General features: G+C 39.9%; 1 protein-coding gene across 1 annotated transcript; it reads right to left on the bottom strand.

The window, feature by feature from the left end:
• Nucleotides 1–605: 605 nt before the first annotated feature.
• LOC140243467 (uncharacterized) lies at nucleotides 606–17,663 on the bottom strand. Its single transcript, XM_072323145.1, has 8 exons — nucleotides 17,159–17,663; nucleotides 15,159–15,366; nucleotides 12,948–13,123; nucleotides 9,670–10,121; nucleotides 8,242–8,428; nucleotides 4,082–4,285; nucleotides 2,150–2,281; nucleotides 606–829 (listed from the first exon to the last, which is right to left on the bottom strand). Exons 1-8 carry the CDS (start codon nucleotides 17,661–17,663, stop codon nucleotides 606–608), a joined length of 2,088 nt encoding a protein of 695 aa, XP_072179246.1.
• Between the last annotated feature and the right edge of the window lie 3,917 nt (nucleotides 17,664–21,580).

Consider the following 21,580-nt stretch of genomic DNA (forward strand, 5'->3'; position numbering starts at 1 on the left):
GAAACTCTGCCAACATCTCGATTTCGGTTTGGTTCAATCTGCCGAAGATTGACCATAGGTAGAGAAAAGATTACACTCCCAGATAAGACAAACTTAAAAAAAAAAACAAAAAAAACAATGAGTCTGTCAACCCAAATGACATAGTTTAGTCAATCACAGAAAATCCTAATCTGCGAATATTGTGGGTTTGAGCTGGGCTATCACATATTGTTGTCATTATCACATCATATTTTCGTCCTAACATACTCGTTTTCGACCGGTTTACTGGTCTGCTTCAGAGCTGGATTCTTATTTGTGGTAGTGGGCTTGGGGGAATGAGTTGGGTCTTGCTGGCAGCGTCTTAATTGTGTCAGTTGGGCACCACCAATCCCGACTCCTTCCACTTCCATATATCACAACTCAAGCCTTGAAAAAGATCCTACCCACGAAAAGGTCAAAAGCTTGGCATCCAAAAGGATACGTGAACAAAACGGCAGCGTCCCACTGGCTGTTAGTTATTCAATTGTGTATGTATACACCGCACTATCATAGCCTCTTCCAAGTACCGTCGCGACAAAATCACGGAAGTTATCGATACATAGCATCGAGAATGGTATCGTATCTGACTATGACGTCACTGTCGTCTGCGGTTGTTGCGGCTGCGTTGCGGTGTTGTTGTTGGCGGTGGTGCCACCATCGTCGGCAGATTCGTCCACCTGACCGTTGACGTAGTCAAATCCCTTATATAGCACGTAGAGTACAACGGTATTGACGATGTTGATGGCCGCCAAAACCAGAAAATAGTAGGCGAGGTGGCCGTTGTTGATATCGGGTGGATACCACTCATCCCCTGGAAGTATTGGTGGTGATAATGAGAAGAAACGAGCTTAATGATGATGTAAATTGGAAACTGATAATGATAATATTAAACGATGACAACAAAAATGAAAACGGCGAGAACACATGCAAGAAAAAAAGCTAAAGTTAACCGATGGTTGTCTCTGTGTACCTCGAAAAATTTCTTTGTGCGATTGTACTGAAAAAAAAAAGAAGAAGAAAGGACAGCTTTCCACACGTGCTCATCCTTTCGTAGAATGCAGAGAAAGTCTATAGTAGGTATTGAACTGGAGATGAAATTAGCAGTCAGTCATACTACGTCATAATTGTTGTATTGTAGTTTAAGATGTGCTCTTTTCCTACATCGTCAGTAGTCCCAAAATGATTATGTTTCAAGCTACAGGTAGTTGTCAGAGCTTCGCTCCTGCTGTCGTACATTTTTATGTTTGCAATAAGCTCTTTTTAGTTTGATGTTGTATGCTTTATAGCTTGGGGTAGTAAGCACACATATTCGCTTCGCCGTGTCTTGACTTTCTTAGCCTACTTTGACAGATAGAATCGATGCTTCGATATCGCATTGGTACGTTCAACACTTTACAAAATACTGATGGAAAGTACTTGAGGTTCACTTTTTTTTTTAATAATATTGTGTATGTGTTTCCCCCTTTCTGTTAAAAATTATAAAGAATTACGAGCTATCATAATAGCACATGTCTTTCTCATAGATTTAGTGGCAGTAAATGAACATGTTTGCTAACAGTTTGATATGGTATGAATCATTTCTTTTTACGAACAATACGTTACGAATGAGTTTAGAGCATGGTCCAGCATACGGGAAGACTGATGAAAGACTTATGGACCTCCAGCTACCAAAAAATACTGATGACCATCAACAAACCAATCTGCGACCAAACACCAAAAAATATGATCGGCAACTTGATGCAGACGGATTGCCGACCGGTCGATAAATCATTATCAGGACAATCGGTCGGCAAGTACCATGCGGACGTTTTGCTATAAAAAAAAAAATGAAAATAAATATGTTGAATAGGCGACTGCTCGCAGAGAGGTTTGGTTGTGAAAGGTCGGCAACTGGCCAGTGGTTGGTCGGCGACTTAATGGAAACCATTTGATTTTTCCCACTGGATCTATGTTCTTGTCATAGCCATCTTTTTGGTCATCTTATACATCTTATTCTTGCTCACTACGTCAGTTCAGTTGCTTGTTCTGCTGCATAGGTGACAGCTTTGAAAATTCGATGGCCTCAATTGAGATACAAGGCTTACCCCACACTTGGAATAAAAACCGGACAGACCAAACTAATAGAATATACCTGCTGTAAGCGCGTTTATGGCGGGGACCAGAAGAATTCCAACCAAGTGACCCAAGGTGAAGTAAAAGAAGAAGATACCGGTCAAGGTAGCCGGGAAGAGCTGTAGCGACTGTTTGAAGGCGAACTCGAGTCCTGGATTGAGAGAGAGAGAGAGAGAGAGGGAGAGAGAGGGGGGGGGTGGGTAAGAGATTGAGAGTCACAGAGAGAGGGGGAGGGGAGAGGAATGGAGAGATGACACATCATAGACTTGCTTCATACCTCGTCTATATTTATTTTATTCGTAAGCTCCAGTCACATATAAACACTTATCCTCAAGGATCTACACGGCAATCCACGGATCATGCCGGCAATGATCCGGGGAGTTTCGGGATAGTTTTGCCCTAGATGGAGTCTCGACGAGCGTTGATGACTGTACACAACACGGCAGCTACATGGATAAAGGCCGGCCCAGCACGGCATCTACACGGCGCTTACACGGACCATGCCGGACCCACTCGGCAACTACACGGCCCATGCTGGAAGAGCGTCTACACGGACAATCAGGGCGTCTACACCGTACACGGACCATCATGGCAGCTACGTGGATCAACGGCAGCTACACGCACCACGTATGCCGGTAGACGAACATCTGCCATAAAAAGCGAGCTGATTTTAGATTTTCCTCAACCTTCTTGTTCTCGTCTCGTAGGGATCACGTAGATTCGTGTCCATCCCTGTAATACCGTGTTTAAATGTGATGGTCCTTGTAACTGCCGTGTGGCTGCTGTGTAGGTCCGTGTAGCTGCCTTGGTGATCCTTGACTGTCTTTGGACTGCCAAGGATACTCAGGGCACATACACGATCGTTCCAGGCAGCCATACGGACCTTTACGGCAACTACACCGCAGCCTCACGGGCATCCCGGATTACTCGGCTAACACGGCAGTCCCCGAATGACGCCGGATGCTTTTGACCTCCAAAAGTTGCCGTGTTGGCCTCCCGGATGTCTCCAGATCTACACGGACCTACACGGTCCTCCAAGAATACCCACGACGTCAACACAGATCTCTCCCCATTTCACCTCTGATCAAATCCAGGGTGATCCGGTATGTTTATGTGACTGGGGCTTTACTTTGTAAACTCTAATATTCTATAACAAAGTCGGCCTTGACAGCGTAGATTCGCAAGCATAGCTCAGAGTCCGAACTCGCAAAGAGGAAGAAAAGGATAAGAGCTGCGTATATTCTGATAGCTCAATAGATAGTATATAGTTGTTCTCAAGCTACAGTGCCTCCATCTGTGATGCGGATATGTTATGCTCTTTCTTTCGAATATTTTTCAAACTCCTTCCTTTCCTATATTGCTGCCGTTGATAAGAAATATATAGTTCATGGCTGCCTCCGAAGAGGTCGCCTGTATTAGACATAATATTGTGACGTCATTTCAAGAGCCATCGTCATAATTCATTAAGATTAATCACACAAGTCAACGTCAAGAAACCAATGCAAACCACTTTCCCCAAGAAAAGCTCTTCGTATTGTATGATAGCCACATTCTAATTTCATAAACAGATTAAACATTGCAGCTGTACCAATGACCCCCTTGGAAGCACCTTTATCGGTGCACCTTTGCACCATTCAAACCAGTGTCACAACGGGAGCACTTTAAATGTACAACTTTGCACCTTTTCTCGTCTGAAACGTGCAAAGTTGCACCAGTACAGGTGTTCCTACTGTGTCTTTGGTCAGCACCTTCAAAGGTGCAAAATTGAAACGATTTTTCTAAGTGTGTACCATGTCAGTTTTATCGATCATTTTCTTCCTGATTTGGCCGACGTCACTTATTTTTATATTTCCCGCTACCCCCCCTTTTTTTTCTTGCTCTAAATGACGTTACTGAAAAAATTGTCTACCTCTATCTAGCTTTATCTATCAAAGGGAACAAGCATACCAACCTGAAATGTATACGAGAACGTCGGCTAAGGCCATGAGTAGGTACTGTGGAATGATGTAGATCAGGGACAGATCGGACACAACAGACTCGGTGCCATCTGCGCTTGTGATTACCGAACTCCCTCCATCGGCAGTGATGTTCAGCCGAGCGCTCTCTACGGCAGCTGCAAACAAAACCGACAGCGTGGCGCACACGAGGCCCCAGACTGATCCAAAGCATGAAACGAACAGGAGAGAAGTTACTCCAAGGTAAAGGCATATGCTATAAGGGGACTAACAAAAATACATGTAACTTACGACAACTTACGACCGTGTACCGTCACCATGTCCAATGCAGATTAACATGTCCAACTCAAGCTTTCTCGTCCATTACCCAACGTAGCTCTGGTGTAGAAGTTATTGATGATTTCTGGTCTCCCTTCAGAAACACGATCTCTAGTTGGAAATAATCTATTTGACCAAGTCAAATTGCCGACGTACCAATACGACGTTTGTTACGGTCTTAAAAGCCCTTTTTACACTTGTGTTTCTTAATCCCGTACTTTCTCTGACCCAGGACTATCGTTAATCCCGTAACATTTTTTTTTCAGCTTTTTACACTCGCCAATAAATCCCGTACCAAGCTCTTGTCCTGGACTAAAGAGAAAACTGACCTTTTTACACTCGTATTTCTTAGTCCCGTACTTTCCAAAACACATGAATATTCATGATTACGCTGTGCACTGTACAAACACACGCACGCAGCGGTAGCACTTGATTACCTCGTTTCTGATTGGTCAGTGGGGGTCGGACTTCGTCTCCTTCGCTTAGCCCCGGATTATTTCTTCGTTCTTTTTATAGTCGCTTGCTTGGCACCGCAATTGCGGTGCTAACCCTGCTTTTTTGCAGGGCCAGATAGTAGGGGATTATCGGTGGGGCTAGCTCACTTTGGCAAAAACAAGTGTAAACAGAAAGTGGGCTAAGGAAAGTCCGGTACCAACGGTGGGGCTAAGGCCCCCCCCCCCCTTTAGCCCCACCGTTGGTACCGGCTTTTTACACTTGCAAATTTTTGCTTAGTCCCGTACCAACGGTGGGGCTAAGCCCCCCCCCCCCCCTTTAGCCCCACCGTTGGTACGGGACTAAGCAAAAATTTGCAAGTGTAAAAAGCCCTTTAAGTGTAACTCGATACCTAGGCTTTTGAAAATGTGCCAGAGCAGGGAGGTGATCATGTTCCCTGGTAAGAGCGATGCGGATGAGGTCGCGCACACATATTTTCAAGATTGTGTCCATCTCCCATGGGAGAGAGGCTCAGTGCCAGTGGTACTTGAAGCAGTCTTGGCGTAGACTCCTTTACGACCAACAAGGGTTTGTGCCCGTTTGTGCCCGCAAACAATTTTATACATTTGTCATTATCAGGCGCGTTCATTTCAGTTCAATTCAATCTTATTCATTTGTTCGTCAACGTGATATAAATGAAATCTTTAACGAATATAAACTACAAAAAAGGAAAAGGAACTAACATTTCATGTATTGAAGAACGTAGGGGTTCACTAGAATGCAATTAGCTTGATGTGTACTCCTCAGAGTGCAACATTTCAAAAGAAAATAGATTGAAGGGTAACTGTAGAAAGGAAGAGAAAGAAACAAAATTCAAAATTGCTGTTTTGCAGAAAGAACTAAGGAATGGAAACAATATTACTACACAATGCAGCACACCACATAGACACACGAGCACGGACAATACTACGATAAGATGCCTACTTCAGATAGGAAGGGGACGCAGACATAAATGATTTATATGTTCAATACGTAAGAAACAAGATCAAGAGCAAGAGAAAAATGAACAATAAAGAGAAAAAATACGATTTATTGTATTTCTTACTTTGTTTGTAAGACTTATTTCCTTCAACATTTTCACATATGAATCAAAATTATTTTCAGCGAAATCTATGAAAAGATCAAATTACAAGGTACATGACTTAAAGGAGAAAAAAAAATTGTACATTACTTCCATTACCAAAATATGTTGCATTATCAAATGCGCAGATAAATATCTAAGAAATTATGGATTTTTTTTTTCTATACCTTCTTCATTATATAGAACCAAAAGTAATAGAGCTAGGCAAATGCTATGAAGACATGGTTATAAAACGTTGGAAGTTTCATGTTAGATTATGGCGGTATCCACGCGTGTCCTGGTAGGGGGAGGCGTAATGTTCATATTATCAGCATCTTCTTGAAAAATATAATTATGACAATAACATGTTCATTTCCACCAAATGTGTAGCATCCCTTGGGTAGTAGAATCCCACTTCGTTTGAAGGGTCACCAAGTCCAAAGGTCTCAACATGTATAAGGGACTGTTTGAACAAAATACAAATCTTCTTCAGAACCATAAGTAACAGAGCTGATGCAATGTTTTATATTAGAAAGTGAATATATGAATGTATTTTTTTTTTATTTAATATGACGGGTGAGCGGATGCCGAAGGGGGGGGTGTAATGTTCATAATTTCAACATCTTCTTGAAAAATCTTTACTTTACAAGGCAGGTAGCATCCCCAGAGTAATTCAACACCTAGCATATTGTTACATAAACACTTTAACGGTTTTGCTGGTGTGTCAGTAATCAATAGCCCCCTTATGGGCTTTAATTTTCACAATTTTTGCCTATAACACATTCCTGGTTGCATTACATCCCAAGATGAGAAAGGTCCTCTATGGTTTTCACTTTGCAATCCTACATGGTGGCCATTGGTGCAGCGTAGAAAAGTGATTTCATGACTTTTTAAAAATATTTTTGTTATGTTTTTTTTTCTCTGATCGGTGAGGTGTAAACTGCTTGTATGATAAAATTCACAATTTTATCAGGAAATGCAAACTTTATTCCTCACGCTTCCACCTTTCCTTTTATTTTATCTCTGCTTTCTTTCATGATTATTTTCTTATCTCTCATGTGCACAGTTAGCCATAATTAATGAGGAATCGATAAGTATGTTTCGAAAGTGATCTGATTAATTGTACCATACAGAAACAACAATAACTGAAATGAAAAGAATAGCTCATATAGGGCCCTGAAAGCATCAGCAGCTTCGTGTTGGTGACGTGTATAATTATTGAAGGTAATAGTCTGCTCCACGTAATGTGTTGTTTATTTCGCATGATTGTACTCGAAAACATGCACCCCATAAAATATCCTGCATACAGAAATGATCATGCCTATTGTGATTATTAAATGTAGAATCATTTTACAACTCACTGTGAGAATCAAAATTTGGTATATCAAAAACTATTGTACAAGTTTGTACATGTACTAGTACAATATTGCTGATTAAGGTCATACAAGACACTCGCACCTCACGCATTAACAATACACTAATACTCACATACATCAAGGTATACATAATCAGATAAGGTACAAAACCAAATTATGAAAAGATGGCAATTTTCACTTCTTAAATGTAGGTTTCCAGTATGATGGAGTTGTGATGTTTTTCACACATACGTGTCATTCCTCCCCCTCTCAATGCCATTTACTCTCTCATGTCCCCATCTGTCATTCACCTCTTCATCTATAATGCCTCTTAAAAAATAAGCACACTTCATACATAATGACAAGAGTTTAGGGAAGAAAATAATGATATTCATTAAGAATAAAATGTTGAAACATAAGCATGCAGAATGAATGTTACTTGTTCTATTCTAAAAGCATGGCAAATATAAAAGTGAGTGATGAGTGAGGAGACAACAGAAAGAACTGGCCCATAAACGTATCCAAAACCACAGGTGATGCTCTATACGCGAGACACATTTTTAGAAGCCTAGGCATTGAGTTACACTTTAAGACCTTAACAGACGTTTCCTAACTGTCTTCTTTATCATCATTATCATCATTATCATCATTATCATCGCAATCATCATTATCATCACCATCACCATCATCATCATCATAATCATCATTATCATCACCATCATTATCATCGTCATCATATTCACCACCATCATCATCATCGTCACATCGTCGTCGTTTTTGTCATAATCCTCGCCATCATCATCATTACATTCATTATTATTATGCAGTAGCATGCGTCTTACAGAATTTGGTGGTATATTTTCAGTTAAAACCGTACAGGGCCTCCAAATATGATAATGAGTGTCATACATGCTTCAGTCTTTGGACTCACATGTTCGGAAGGACAGCGTGGTTGAAACGAGGCGCGCGCTGAGGTATGGGTAGACGTAAACGTTGACGATAGGTGCCAGAGCCACCCCGACTGCCGGCAGGATGGAGCTCACGATGCCGGGAGAAATGAAGTGGCCGAGAATCTCTGGTCTGAGATGTTGGGCTTGCTCCAGGAACGAGGACGATGTCTAATGATAATAATTATAATGATAATAATAATGATAATAATAATAATAATAATAATAATAATAATAATAATAATAATAATAATAATAATTCCTTAGAAAAGCACTAGCAGACTCAGGTTCCAGGATGGAACTCGACGTGATATTGATCTCCAAGTGATATCTTGTGAAGACAGAGACAATAATAATAATAATGATGATGATAATAATAATAATAATAATAATAATAATAATAATGTCTTATTTACCCAGGATAACCTCTTCAGTGTTGCCACTGCTCTACCAGAGTGCCTTGCCATTATTATTACCCTACCGTTGCCAGGTACCTATTTGTACACCTGGGTCGATCCAATTGGGAGTCGGGAGTCTTATCCACTATGCCACTGCGCCCCAAAACATTAAGAAGATAATATGATAAGCAAATCTAAACTGTAACCCTAGTTTATGTTTCAGTCAGCTTCGACATACGGAATGAAATGGAATATGGCTGCAAATGTTTACAAAAAAGGGAAAGATCGGTAAATACGTGGCACTTTAAACACTTTTCGTGGAACAGAGAAAGTAAATAAAGAGTATAGAGGAGAGGAGGGAAAGAGCCGGAGAGAATGCTTGTGGTCTTAGCTTGGAAACAACATGTTTTATAGTACATCCTTTACTGCTAAAACCATCCGTGTAAAGTTTAGAATGTTTGCAATGTAAACATTGGTTTAGTGAAAAAGTAGCAAAAATATTAGAAGACATCAGTAAAACATGAAAAAAAAAAATGACCATCGATTTTTGTACAGTTTCGGTGCCGTCATCGCTAGATAAGGAGTCTACTTCATTTTCTGACGTCATAAAAGACAACAATAATAACGAAAATGCGACATATTTCAATTTTTCTGGCAAAGTGCAAGAATATGCGACCAACCTCGTTCAAAAAGTAGGGAGACTGATATTACCCTGACAGTAACAGGTCGATGAAACGTGTATTTTCATGGAAATTATTATTATTTTTTTAATTCTCCTTGTTTGATAAATTCAATTCATATCACTGTCCATAATGGAATAATATAGTAGGCTCCTACCCGGGGATGACGGAATCGAAAGTTTATTTTTAATCGATTATATTTTCCTTAAAATTTCACTGATGTTTCCTACTGATGTTGCTGCTTTCGCTTTGGTTTCTTTTAAGGATTTGAACTATTCAAAGTCATTCATAGAAAGACATTATATCCAAGAACTAAGTGTCCATCGGAATATACCTGGTAACGTAGGATACCGTAAGGTAGAAGGGCCGAGAGCAGGAGAGAGGCGTATAAGATTTTCAGACTGGATATCACCTTATCTTCCGAAATACCGCTGACACTAGCAAAGTTCTGCACATTGATCCTGCCAAAGTACTTGGGTGGGGTCTCCGGAGGGGGAGTTGGTGGGGGTGCGGCCAATAGTGCTGGTCCCGGTTGTGATGTGTCTGCGGTGATACCGCCGTCGTTCGACGCGGTTGTTGGACCAGGATCAAGGGCACCGATCAGAGGGATGGTCTCGTCGACGTCGACTTCAATATCATCGACAACGGTGGATGACAAACAGCTCTGGCAGTAAGTACATGAGATCTTGTCTCGGATCCAGGAACAAAGATTGCCACACGTAGACTTGAGTGAGCCGATAAGTGTTTTATGTGCCACTTTGGCGACCGTTACAGCTGGTGTGGTACCTGCCCTCAGCGAGAAACAAATCCACTTGGTTACTGCGATGCTTTATTATGCAAAAGCGTATAACAAATTTCGATAACTGCAATATCTACCACTTTCCTTTACAGGTTAGTAACGTCATACAAATTTGCTGACTGGCAGTTTGATAGAGTGGGTCAAGACATTTGGGGGGGGGGGGGCTCTCGTGGAAAAGTAATTTTGAGCGTGTGTGTGTGCTTGTGCGTGCATGCGTGTGTATGTGTGTGTGTGTGTGCGGGTCCTTCTGTCATTTGTTACGTGAATTGTTTTCCCATGGGAGAACATTGCAAAAATGTTCCTCCATCACGCGACTGTGTTCAGCCAATCATTAACCGGTATTTGACTAACCCATTTAATCTAACGGAATGTGATATATTCCACAGCGCAATGAGCAACATTGCCACGAATAGAACTCTTCCTATTACTGTATGTATAGTCAGGGGGCGCAAAGCGAGGGAGCGTAGCGATCGAGCACGAGCGAAGAACATGCTATTTTCATGTGCCTTAAATACATACAGTATGTTATCATTTTTACCCAATTATCTTCCCCGAAAAGTATAAGTTCCATGTGCAAAAACTCCTTTCTTTCTTGTCGGCGCAATGTCTGTTATGTTAACAGTTTTCCTTACATTGATTATGGACTGACGATGTGAAACGACAAAGTACTGGTAGCAACATCAAAAGAATTGCGTAACAATTAAATGCGAGCGAGCGAAGCGATTTAATTGCTAGGCACACCGAGCGCAACTGCTAGCAATTACTGTCAGCAACATCAGTCAGGAGAATTGCATAACAATTAAATGCGAGCGAGCGGAGCGAGCGAGCTTGAAAACTTTGACATTTTACAGTCCCAAAACTGCCGTTTGTAGTTATATTTTCCACTTTGGGAAATTAAGGAGGGGGGGGGGGGGGGCTCACCGGGAGCAACTGCTGGCAATTACTGGCAGGAACATCACGAGAATTGCATAACAATTAAATGCGAGAGAGCGGGCTTGAAAATTTTGACATTTTATAGTTCAAAAACTGCCGATTGTAGGTATATTTTTTTCGTTCTGGAAATAAAGGGGGGTTGGCGCACCGGTCGCAACTGCTGGCAATTTCTGGCTGCAACATCAGGAGAATTGCATAACAATTAAATACGACAGAGCGAGCTTTAAAAATTTGACATTTTACAGTCCAAAAACTGCCGATTGTTGTATATTTTTTCCGCTTTGGAAATTAAGGGGGGGGGTGCACCGGGCGCAACTGCTGGAAATTACTGGCAGCAACATCAGGAGTATACTGCATAACAATTAAATGCGACAGAGCGAGCTTGAAAATGTTGACATTTTACAGTCCAAACACTGCCGATTGTTGCTTTATTTTTTCGCTTTGGAAATTAAGGGGGGGGGGGGGGGGTGCACCGGGCGCAACTGCTGGAAATTACTGGCAGCAATATCAGGAGTATTGCATAACAATTTAATGCGACAGAGCGAGCTGGAAAATTCTGACATTATACAGTTCAAAAACTGCTGATTGTAGGTATATGTTTTCCGCTCTGGAAATTAAGGGGGGTTGGCGCACTGGGCGCAACTGCTGGCAATTTTTGGCTGCAACATCAGGAGAATTGCATAACAATTAAATGTGAGCAAGCTTGAAAAATTTGACATTTCACAGTCCAAAAACTGCAGTTTGTAGCTATATTTTTCCACTTTGGAAATTAAGGAGGGGGGGGGGGGCGCACCGGGAGCAACTGCTGGCAATTACTGGCAGGAACATCAGGAGAATTGCATAACAATTTAATGCGACAGAGCGAGCTTGAAAATTTTGACATCTTACAGTCTAAAACTGCCGATTGTTGCTATATTTTTTCGCTTTAGAAACAAAGGGGGGGGGGGTGCACCGGGCGCAACTACTGTCAAGTACTGGCAGCAACATCGGGAGTATTGCATAACAATTAAATGCGAGCGAGCCTGAAACTTTTGACATTTTACAGTTCAAAAACTGTTGCTTGTGGCTATATTTTTTTTTCACTTTGGAAATTAAGGGGGGGGGGGGCATGCATCGGGCGTAACTACCGGCAATTACTGGCAACAACATCAGGAGAACTGCATAATAATTAAATGCGACCGAGCGGAGTGAGCGAGCTTGAAAATTTTGACATTTTACTGTCCAAAAACTGCCGTTTGTAGCTATATTTTCTGCTTTGGAAATTAAGGGGGCGCGCCCGGTCCCCCCCCCCCCCCGCCCGATCCGCCACTGGTAGTCAATGGTGTCGGTTCATGTTCATGATTGAGGGAGGTTTAACCAGCGTCGAAGTGACCAAGCGGGGAAGTTTTCACACTCTGTCACGTTGTCTCTTACACAATAATTACACACAGATTGAACAAAGATAAAGATAACGTTTGGTTTGAGTTATACCATGCAATCGAAACAATGATAAATGGAACCAGTCAGGTAATGTGTTTTGTTACCCTATGGTTTATCTTTTTGTTGTTGTTATTCAGGCAATAACTTCGAAAGGCTAAGCTGCTTTGAAATACAAAAGGAGTGGACTGAAGAAACATGTCGTAACTTTTCACAATTCGAAGAAAAACAAAAATGAATATCAACTGTAATTTTACATTGTGGTGGTGGGTCGGACACAGTGTTTTGTGATTTAAGAATCTATTCATAGCGGCGTATTATTTTCATGGAGGTAGAGAAACATCTGACTTTGGATTTTTTTTTTTTTTTTTTTTTGGGGGGGGGGAGGGATATCAAAAGTTTTGCTTCAATGTTAAAATTGGTTAAAGCCCCTCAATCTGGTAGGTTATCACGGTTGCACTCACTGCAGACAGCTTGATGCGTCGTCTTGTAATAATTCTTGGCGTAAACGAAGAATGCCATGATTCCGAGGTTGACGATGACGACGATGACGAAGCCGACGAAGAAGGAGACTCTTGTTTGAACGAACGTCAGGCTGGTGTAGGCAATCAGAGGAGCAAACTGCAGCGCGCTGTAGAGTCTACAAAAAAAAAAAAAGAAGGAGCAAGATTAGTCCAAGTTCCAGACCTCCAGCTCGTGCTAATTTATTGATTTAATTGATTCATTTTATCGAAATATTCAGCCAGAATAACATTATGATTTACAATGTGAAGTTAGTCATTTTTTTTTCCGGTCAAAGTTGGCCAGAAGGAAAAATCAAACTCGCAAGTTAATAGGAACATAACAATGACTGAGCATTTCTATCCCCTCTTATTGGTATTCATAGTGGACATAAAAAGTCAGTGTGTGGTGATGTGGTTGATTATTATTCGTTCTCGCAAAGATTCGTTAATCCAAAAATGAAGAAAGGTTAGTTATATATTCGGAAGGATAGTTAAAAATCTAAAAATTAAAAAATTTTCGTTATTCCGAAGGTTCGAAAATCAAGTTTATCCGTAAACGAATTTAGGTTTGTAATTCCGAAGGCTGCTTAGTACGCACGCAACTTTTTTTTAAATACTTTTTCACTTTTGGACTATAAAAAGAACCTTAGGAATAGAGAACTTTTGAATTAACGCCACGGATTTTCCGATAAGCAACGATTTTAGAGAAACTTATTTCATTTTCGGACAACCGGACATCTTGGTATGGGGAATTTGTTTGTTTCAAAAATAACAAACCTTAGTTCGGTTTTGGATTAAACAATCTTCGGAATAAGAACATTGCAACTCTTAACAAAATTTTTGAACTCTTTCGAGTGCCTTTATCAATGTAGCCTGTGAAATGTGAGTTTGATAAACACAAGTTGTCGCCAACCGTATTGCAGTGGTTCATGATCAATGGCGCCAATATTGATATTGCAGCTTTATTCTCACACACAAATTCAATTTTTGTAGCTTTTTTTTTCGGCATAATCTTAGCAAGAGTACACTATACATTACTATTAGGGCTAGCAAATGATGGATATTCTGTTGCCTATGCAACGTCCTACAAACCACTTTGAATACAAAGAGTAAGCAAAAGTAGGCCTTTATTTGCCGCTTTGACGATCATTGTTAAAGTTAAAACATATTATATAGGTAATAATGTTAATTGTAGGCTCAGCCCATCCATATAGTGGGGCAAGCTTCCCGAATTCTCTTCATGGCCTGTAATGCCTGTGTATCGGTTTCCGCAGGAATGATTTGGGCAAGTTGCATGATCTACCTGCCTGTAAATATTCATTTTCAAACCTATTTTTGAATTACGCTTTTTTGAATAAGATCGCTGCTTTCACAGCAAATAATCCAAGCATCACATGTGGCTCTCGAAGGGGTGTTAGTCATGTATAGTCAGATGTGATATTGCTTGTCGTTACAAACTGTACCAAATTCAGAACAGACTCGTTCCTGTCATGGACGTTATAGGCGTTACAGGGCCCACTTCCGGGTTTCTTCAGCTGACAAGCAAAAAAAAAAAAGAAAAAAAAAAAATGTGGGGGGAGGGGGGGGGGGGGAGGGGTGGGTGGCCCAAAGTGGTGACACCTTATGTATTCCTTTGTATGGTGCAAAAAAAAGTGTCGGGGCCCGAGCCTCCCTTCCCCCCCCCCCCCCCCGTTCCTCCAGCCATGCATTATTTTCCTTTCAGATGCAACAAAGCTTTAATTTTTCAAAGTACTTCTAAAATTTGAGTTTGGGACAGAAACAACTGATGTAATAATGCTAATCAGTGTAATCAATGATAAGTATTGTTGAAGATACAAAATGTGAACAATGATAATAAGGTACGGTTTATTGAGAAAAAATAGTGATATCTCCTTATGTTTTAGGCTTTATTGCAAAATTTTTATATGTAGGATGTTTTGTGATATAGTGGACCTACATAATAATAATGCATCAAAAGTGATAACTCGAACATTTGTTAAAGCCATAAAACATTGCTCCCAATGGCGGTACCACTCATCCAAACCAGCTTTGCTTCTACGACTGGTACATGATAATTATGAGTCTTTTATCCCTGTGAAGTTGATGTGCAGCTTTTAAAAATACAGTGTACAACAAAAGCAAAAAAAAAAAAAAAAAGAGAAAAAATCTTACATGTGGAAAAATGTTTCCAAGACGGAATCACCGTACGGCTCAACTTGTGAGGCAGCGAAAGGAGGTGCCGTCGTGTTGATGGCCACGACTCCCAGGCCGATCAGGAGCCGACCAATGAAGTAATAGATTTGCCTCTGATATATGGGTAGACCATACTGCGGACCATATTGAGACCAGTCGAAGGTAATCAGCGGAAAAATGCAGGTACCTGTAGACGGAAGAGGAAAGTAAAACCATGAGATTGGTCAGGGTGGTCATGTTATCAACCAACTTGATCGGTCAATGTGTAGGCCTATAGCGTAGATAGAGCAGACATGGTGAAGGGAAAAATGTCATATTTTATCTTTAAAACTTCATGTAGTGTAAAGTACAAAGAAGTGGCTACTTTGTGTTCATCCATTTTGTTTCTGTCTTTGTACATCCGAGGGTTTCCCTCGGTTAAGTTCTGTCCCGGTTTTTTTATGCCTCCGCCACGAAGTGGTGCCGGAGGCATTATGTTTTCGGGTTGTCCGTCCGTCCGTCCGTAATGAATTTTGTGGACAGCGTAACTAAAAAACCTTTTGAGGTATCCTAATGAAACTTAGCATGTATGTGAATTAGGGGGTGAAGTTGTGCCTATCAACTTTTAGGTGCACATGCTCAAGGTCAAAGGTCAAATGTCAAGGTCAAATGCGTAAAATTTCACCATTTCCACCATATCTATGCAATGCTGGAAGATATTTTCTTGAAACTTAGTGTATACATGTATTACCCAATTATGATTCTCTGGTGAAAGTTTGGGGTCATGAGGTCAAAGGTCAAAAGGTCAAGTATAAATATTAAAACTTGGAAATTGTTCAAGGTATCTTCATGGAACATAATATGTATACATGTACTGACTGGCAGTGATTATCTAGAGAATTTAGGGTTCATGGGGTCAAAGGTCAGGGGACAAAGGTCAAGGGCAACACTTCAAAATCTTACTTTTTCCCTTATATTTATGCAATGCCAGCAGGATTTTTTTTTTTTTACACTTGGTGTATGCATGTATAACCTAATAGAGATTCTCTGGAAACTTTCTTTTTTTTTCTTTTTTTTTTTGCCTCAAAGGTCAAAAGGTCAAAGATCAAGGGAAAGTGCTGAACTAACTTTTTCCTCCATATCTCGGAAGTGGCTCAAGTTATCTTGAAACTTACTACATATTTATGCATGTTCTGCCTAGCAGTGATTATCCTATCAATTTTAGGGTCAAAGGCCAGATGAAAATGGTAACAATGTACTTTTCAAAACAGAAATTGCACTTTTTCTCCATACCTTGAAAATTACTCAATGCATAAACCTATGAATGGGTCAAAGTCAAGTTAAGGTCCTTAAATCCCCAAATACATGCTCTCCTATTCATCCAATTAAACCTAGGTCAAGGAAGGTGAACATTCAACATATTTATGACAAACTTGCCATTTTAATATTTTGCCAATTTTGTGAAAATGTAATCACACATTGTCCACATGTACTATAGACCTATTAGGAGAATCATGCATTATGGCGGAGGCATACCAGTCGCCTTAGCGACATTTCTAGTGGTTTTTTTTTTTCTAATTTGAGGAGACGTTCAGTAACAAATATACCAAAATGAGCAAAAGAATGACTGGAGAAGAGCGCATGGTCAAATTATCGTCACGAGAAACTAATGATTCCACGCCAATGACACCTAGTCAGGAAGTGACACCGACATAATATGATTGTTTCCTGACCTTTTGATGAAAATTGCTGTTTGCGTATACACTGTAGGGGCCACCTCAATCTTTTTTTTTTTTTTTCTCTCTGCTTCCTCCTATCCTTTATATCCTCTTTTGCGATCTCCTTCCTTCTCTGCTTCGTTTTCTTTTTGCGTCGTATTTTAGTTGTTGTTTTAACTTTTAAGTTTGTGGATGGTTTGAGCACTCAGAATAATCCATGCTCGCTTGAAACACACGGCACTGGAGCTAAAACTGTGTTTCTTAAGTAATGTGTATACTTACCCAATAGGCAAGATAAGCCACCAACGTGCATTACTGAGTACGGCCCCGTGCACGAGTCAGATATCAGTCCAATGATGGGGAAGAGGAGGATGTTGATGGCGAAGACAATGATCTCAGTGGTTTGGGCTTCGGAATAGCCATAGTGGAGGAATTCCTTAGAGAATAAGGTGAGGTTGGTGGCCACGGAGAAAAAGATAAGTTGGGCGGAAAACGCCCCCAAGACGACGAAGAAGGTGTTGAATACAACTTCCTTCGGAACCGATGCATTGCCGTCTGTACCATCTACCAGGTCCCCAATTTGCGACGCCATGTCGGAGAAGAATCCCTGTACCTCTGGTGGTTCATTTTCATCCGCGACACTAACGACTTCAGAGACTGCATCCTCGGATGTAGCTGAAACGCTGTTATCCGTTACGTTGGTTGTTTCATTCGCCTGAGACGACGTTGGTGGCGCAGGATTAGACGTGGAAGACGTCAGATCGGATGAAGGGTTTTCCGAAGACATGATGTCTAAGTTTGCTCTTGTTATGGGTTCATATAATAGTTTATTCGTACGTTTGTTATTCCGACCAATAAAGATTCATTTATGAAGTGAGGAAACACTATATGCGCCTGTTCTGAAGCGAAGCAAACGGAATTGTTATCTAGCCTGGAGATATGTCTTGCTGAGCACTAAGAGACGCCCCTTATTTCGGCCGTCAAGGAGAGATTGTACTGTGCTGGTTGCTGATTATGAATGTGCTATACATTGTTATCTTAACTGAAAGTAAACAAATACCTACCAGCCTACATGCACGTTAAAAGCTATAAATATTTATTGCCAGTCGCAGGAGCTATCATTTAATTCGCAACAGGAAGCATCGGACTTCTCTTCCAAACGTTTTGTCATTGGAGTCTGACAGAAGGCACAGGTAGTTTTACTCACCACTCTTCACTAGGGCAAACTAAATTAGAGAACAAAAATTAAAATTCTGGTTCTTATTGTGATCGTTATAATCACTAATCTAATCTGTTCTCATTAATGCCACCCTTATTTTGATTACGATGATGATCATCATTTATTATTATAGTAATCAGCTTTCTTGCTGTCGTTGTCGTCATTAGGCCTGTATACAAATATTTGCGATTTCTAGATTTCAATATTTCAATCTCAACTATCATTTCATTACAATGTGTACGTTCATTGGTTTTCATTATTAAATATAAATTAAGGTGCCTGAGCTTTCGATCCTATGACAGAGAAAAGGGAGAAAATGTGTGGCTTGTTCTGTCAAGTCATTCTCATTCGTTTTATTTCATTTCCAACAAGACATAATTTCACCATTTGAATACACATTAAATTTTGTTATTTTCGTTGCATTGTCATGATTGTTGTTTTTCATGGCACCGTTTCATTTCCAACAGATATGAATACAACATTAGAATACACATTTGTTGTTTTTCATTGCTTTGTTGCATTATCAGCATGTGAATTCAATTGTTGTAGTCATATGTTTTTGAAATGAAATTAAAAAATGAGAAAAGGACTTAATGCGCAATGAATAAAGATTGTTATCACACTTGAAAAATAATTCATAATTACTGGAGTTTCCTCTTCAGATATACACCAAGACACCACTTGATACAGCACGTATGACCATCATGACCATGTAAGGGATGTCCATTTTTGGAATAGTTTTCTATGACGTCGTTAAACTGTCGGAACAGAACGTGCCGAAATCCTCGCAATTACAAGTTGTTGTTGTTGTTGTTGTTGTTGTTGTTGTTTTTCATATATATATATATATATATATATATATATATATATTCATATATCTACATCTGTAGTTACCTTCTATCGACATGACATTTCTCAATAAAAGGTTGGTCTAAATACTTATGTATACGTTGCTCTGAGCCTATTATCTAGCTATTTAAATATACAGTCGTGATAGTAGTAAGTGTACTGTACCACAGTATTTCTTTGAAACAACGAGGCGTAGTTCATGTAGTTATAAATATATATATATATTTTTATTGTCATTACTTTTTATCGACATTGTGAGTTGTAGACATTTCTTTTTCATAAATTTTCCTCAAATCAGGCCTCAAAGGCTACTGCTAACCACTTGAACGCTGAGTAAATTACAACCCTCACATGCCTTAAGAATGACACCAGGATGTTTTCACTTTGATCATTATTGACATTTCATGCATTGGGAGTACTTAAATGAAAGATAGTTCGTCTGCACCAGTCCTATAGCCGATTTGATGGCATATAGTTCAAGGAGAGTGGCTTTGGGCACATGTTGGTAAATCCAATATACTCAGGAAAGATTTGTAATGGCATACATAAATCCCGTTCCAGAATTGCATGAAAATCAACATAATGATAAGTATGGTCTCATAATTCTGTAGGTTACACTATAAAGCACTACCACTCTGTTCTCCTCGAGTATCTGCCTTTACCATTATCATTCGTGTAAATACATATTGGATAACATGCCCTGCGCAAGGATGTAAGCACAGGGTATGATTTGAAATCATGAATTCACGTCTAAGAGCTTGACGACGCATTACACAATCCCTCTTCAATTTGCATGTACAGCTGCAATCAGATGTCTACGAAGCGTGCAGAATCATTGCAAACTACTTAACCTGCTTACAGCATATGAATATAAGAAATGTATGTTGTGAAAGCGAAAAAAAAAGTCACAAGATTAAACGTCAGACATCTGGCAATTTACGTTGAGTTCAGTGACTTGAAAGTATTTATTAGGCTGTATGATGTACTCCCTGCAATTCCACATTATCCCACATTACACAATCCCTCTTCAATTTGCATGTACAGCTGCAATCAGATGTCTATGAAGCGTGCAGAATCATTGCAAACTACTTAACCTGCTTACAGCATATGAATATAAGAAATGTATGTTGTGAAAGCGAAAAAAAAAAGTCACAAGATTAAACGTCAGACATCTGGCAATTTACGTTGAGTTCAGTGACTTAAAAGTATTTATTAGGCTGTATAATGTACTCCCTGCAATAAATTCAGGGGCGGATCCAGGAAATCCGTAAAGTGAAGGCGGGGCGCACGCCCCCCCCCATTGTTTATTTTCATTTTTTTTTGTAAAAAAAAAAGGAAGTGTGCGCTCATTCCGCCCCTTTCTGGACCCCCACTGCAAATCGTTATTGCTAATTTTCGTTACTACCACCTGTATTATCTTAGTTTTGTTTTGGATTAACGAACCTTCCGATCAACGATCATTTTCGGAATAACGAACTTCAGCCATTTTGTATCTGCATGGAAACTAACACAGATTCATCACTAACTAGAAATGTCGCTTTGGCGACTGGTATGCCTCCGCCATAATGCATGATTTTCCCAATAGGTCTAGATAGTACATGTGAACACTGTGTGATTACATTTTCACAAAATTGGCAAAATATTGGAATGACAAGTTTGTCACAAATGTGTTGAATGTTCACCTTCCTTGACGTAGGTTTAATTGGATGAATAGGAGAGCATGTATCTAGGGATTTAAGGACTTTAACTTGACTTTGACCCATTCATACATTTAGGCATTGAGTAATTTTCAAGGTACAGGTGTGGAGAAAAAGTGCAATTTCTGAATTGAATAGTAAATTGTTACCATTTTCATCTGGCCCTTGACCCTAAAATTCATAAGATAATTACTTTCAGGTAGAACATGCATAATATGTACTAAGTTTCAAGGTAACTTGAGCCACTTCCGAGATATGGAGGAAAAAGTTAGTTCAGTACTTTCACTTGATCTTTGACCTTTTGACCTTTGAGGCAAAAAGAGAAAAAAAAAAACTTTCAGAGAATTTCTATTAGGTTACACACGCATACACCAAGTGTAAAAAAATAACCCTGCTGGCATTGCATAAATATGAGGGTAATAGTAACATTTTGAAGTCTTGCACTTGACCTTTGACCCCTGACCTTTGACCCCATGAATCCTACATTCTCTAGATAATCACTTCCAGTCAGTACATGTATATACTATGTTCCATGAAGATACCTTGAACAATTTTCCAAGGTACGGAGAAAAAAAAAAGAAGTTTTAATATTTTTACTTGACCTTTTGACCTTTGACCTTTGACCTCATGACCCAAACTGTCACCAGAGAATCTTAATTGGGTAATACATGTATACACTAAGTTTCAAGAAAATCTCTTCAGGCATTCAATAGATATGGTGGAAATAGTGAAATTTTATGTATTTGACCCTGACCTTTTGACCTTTGACCTTTGACCTCATGACCCAAACTTTCACCAGAGAATCTTAATTGGGTAAAACATGTATACACTAAGTTTCAAGAAAATATCTTCAGGCATTCAATAGATATGGTGGAAATAGTGAAATTTTATGTATTTGACCTTGACCTTTTGACCTTTGACCTTGAGCATGTGCACCCA

This window comes from Diadema setosum, chromosome 2 (assembly GCF_964275005.1).
Source record: "Diadema setosum chromosome 2, eeDiaSeto1, whole genome shotgun sequence".
Taxonomy (NCBI): Eukaryota; Metazoa; Echinodermata; class Echinoidea; order Diadematoida; family Diadematidae; genus Diadema; species Diadema setosum.

Coding starts and splice junctions, on each gene's coding strand:
- LOC140243467 (XM_072323145.1), bottom strand. CDS start 17,663: ATGTCTTCGGAAAACCCTTCATCCGATCTGACGTCTTCCACGTCTAAT. Junction 13,124..15,158: donor TTGGAAACATTTTTCCACAT/GTAAGATTTTTT, acceptor TTTTTTTTGTAG/ACTCTACAGCGCGCTGCAGT. Junction 4,286..8,241: donor CACGCTGTCCTTCCGAACAT/GTGAGTCCAAAG, acceptor GCTTTGGATCAG/TCTGGGGCCTCGTGTGCGCC.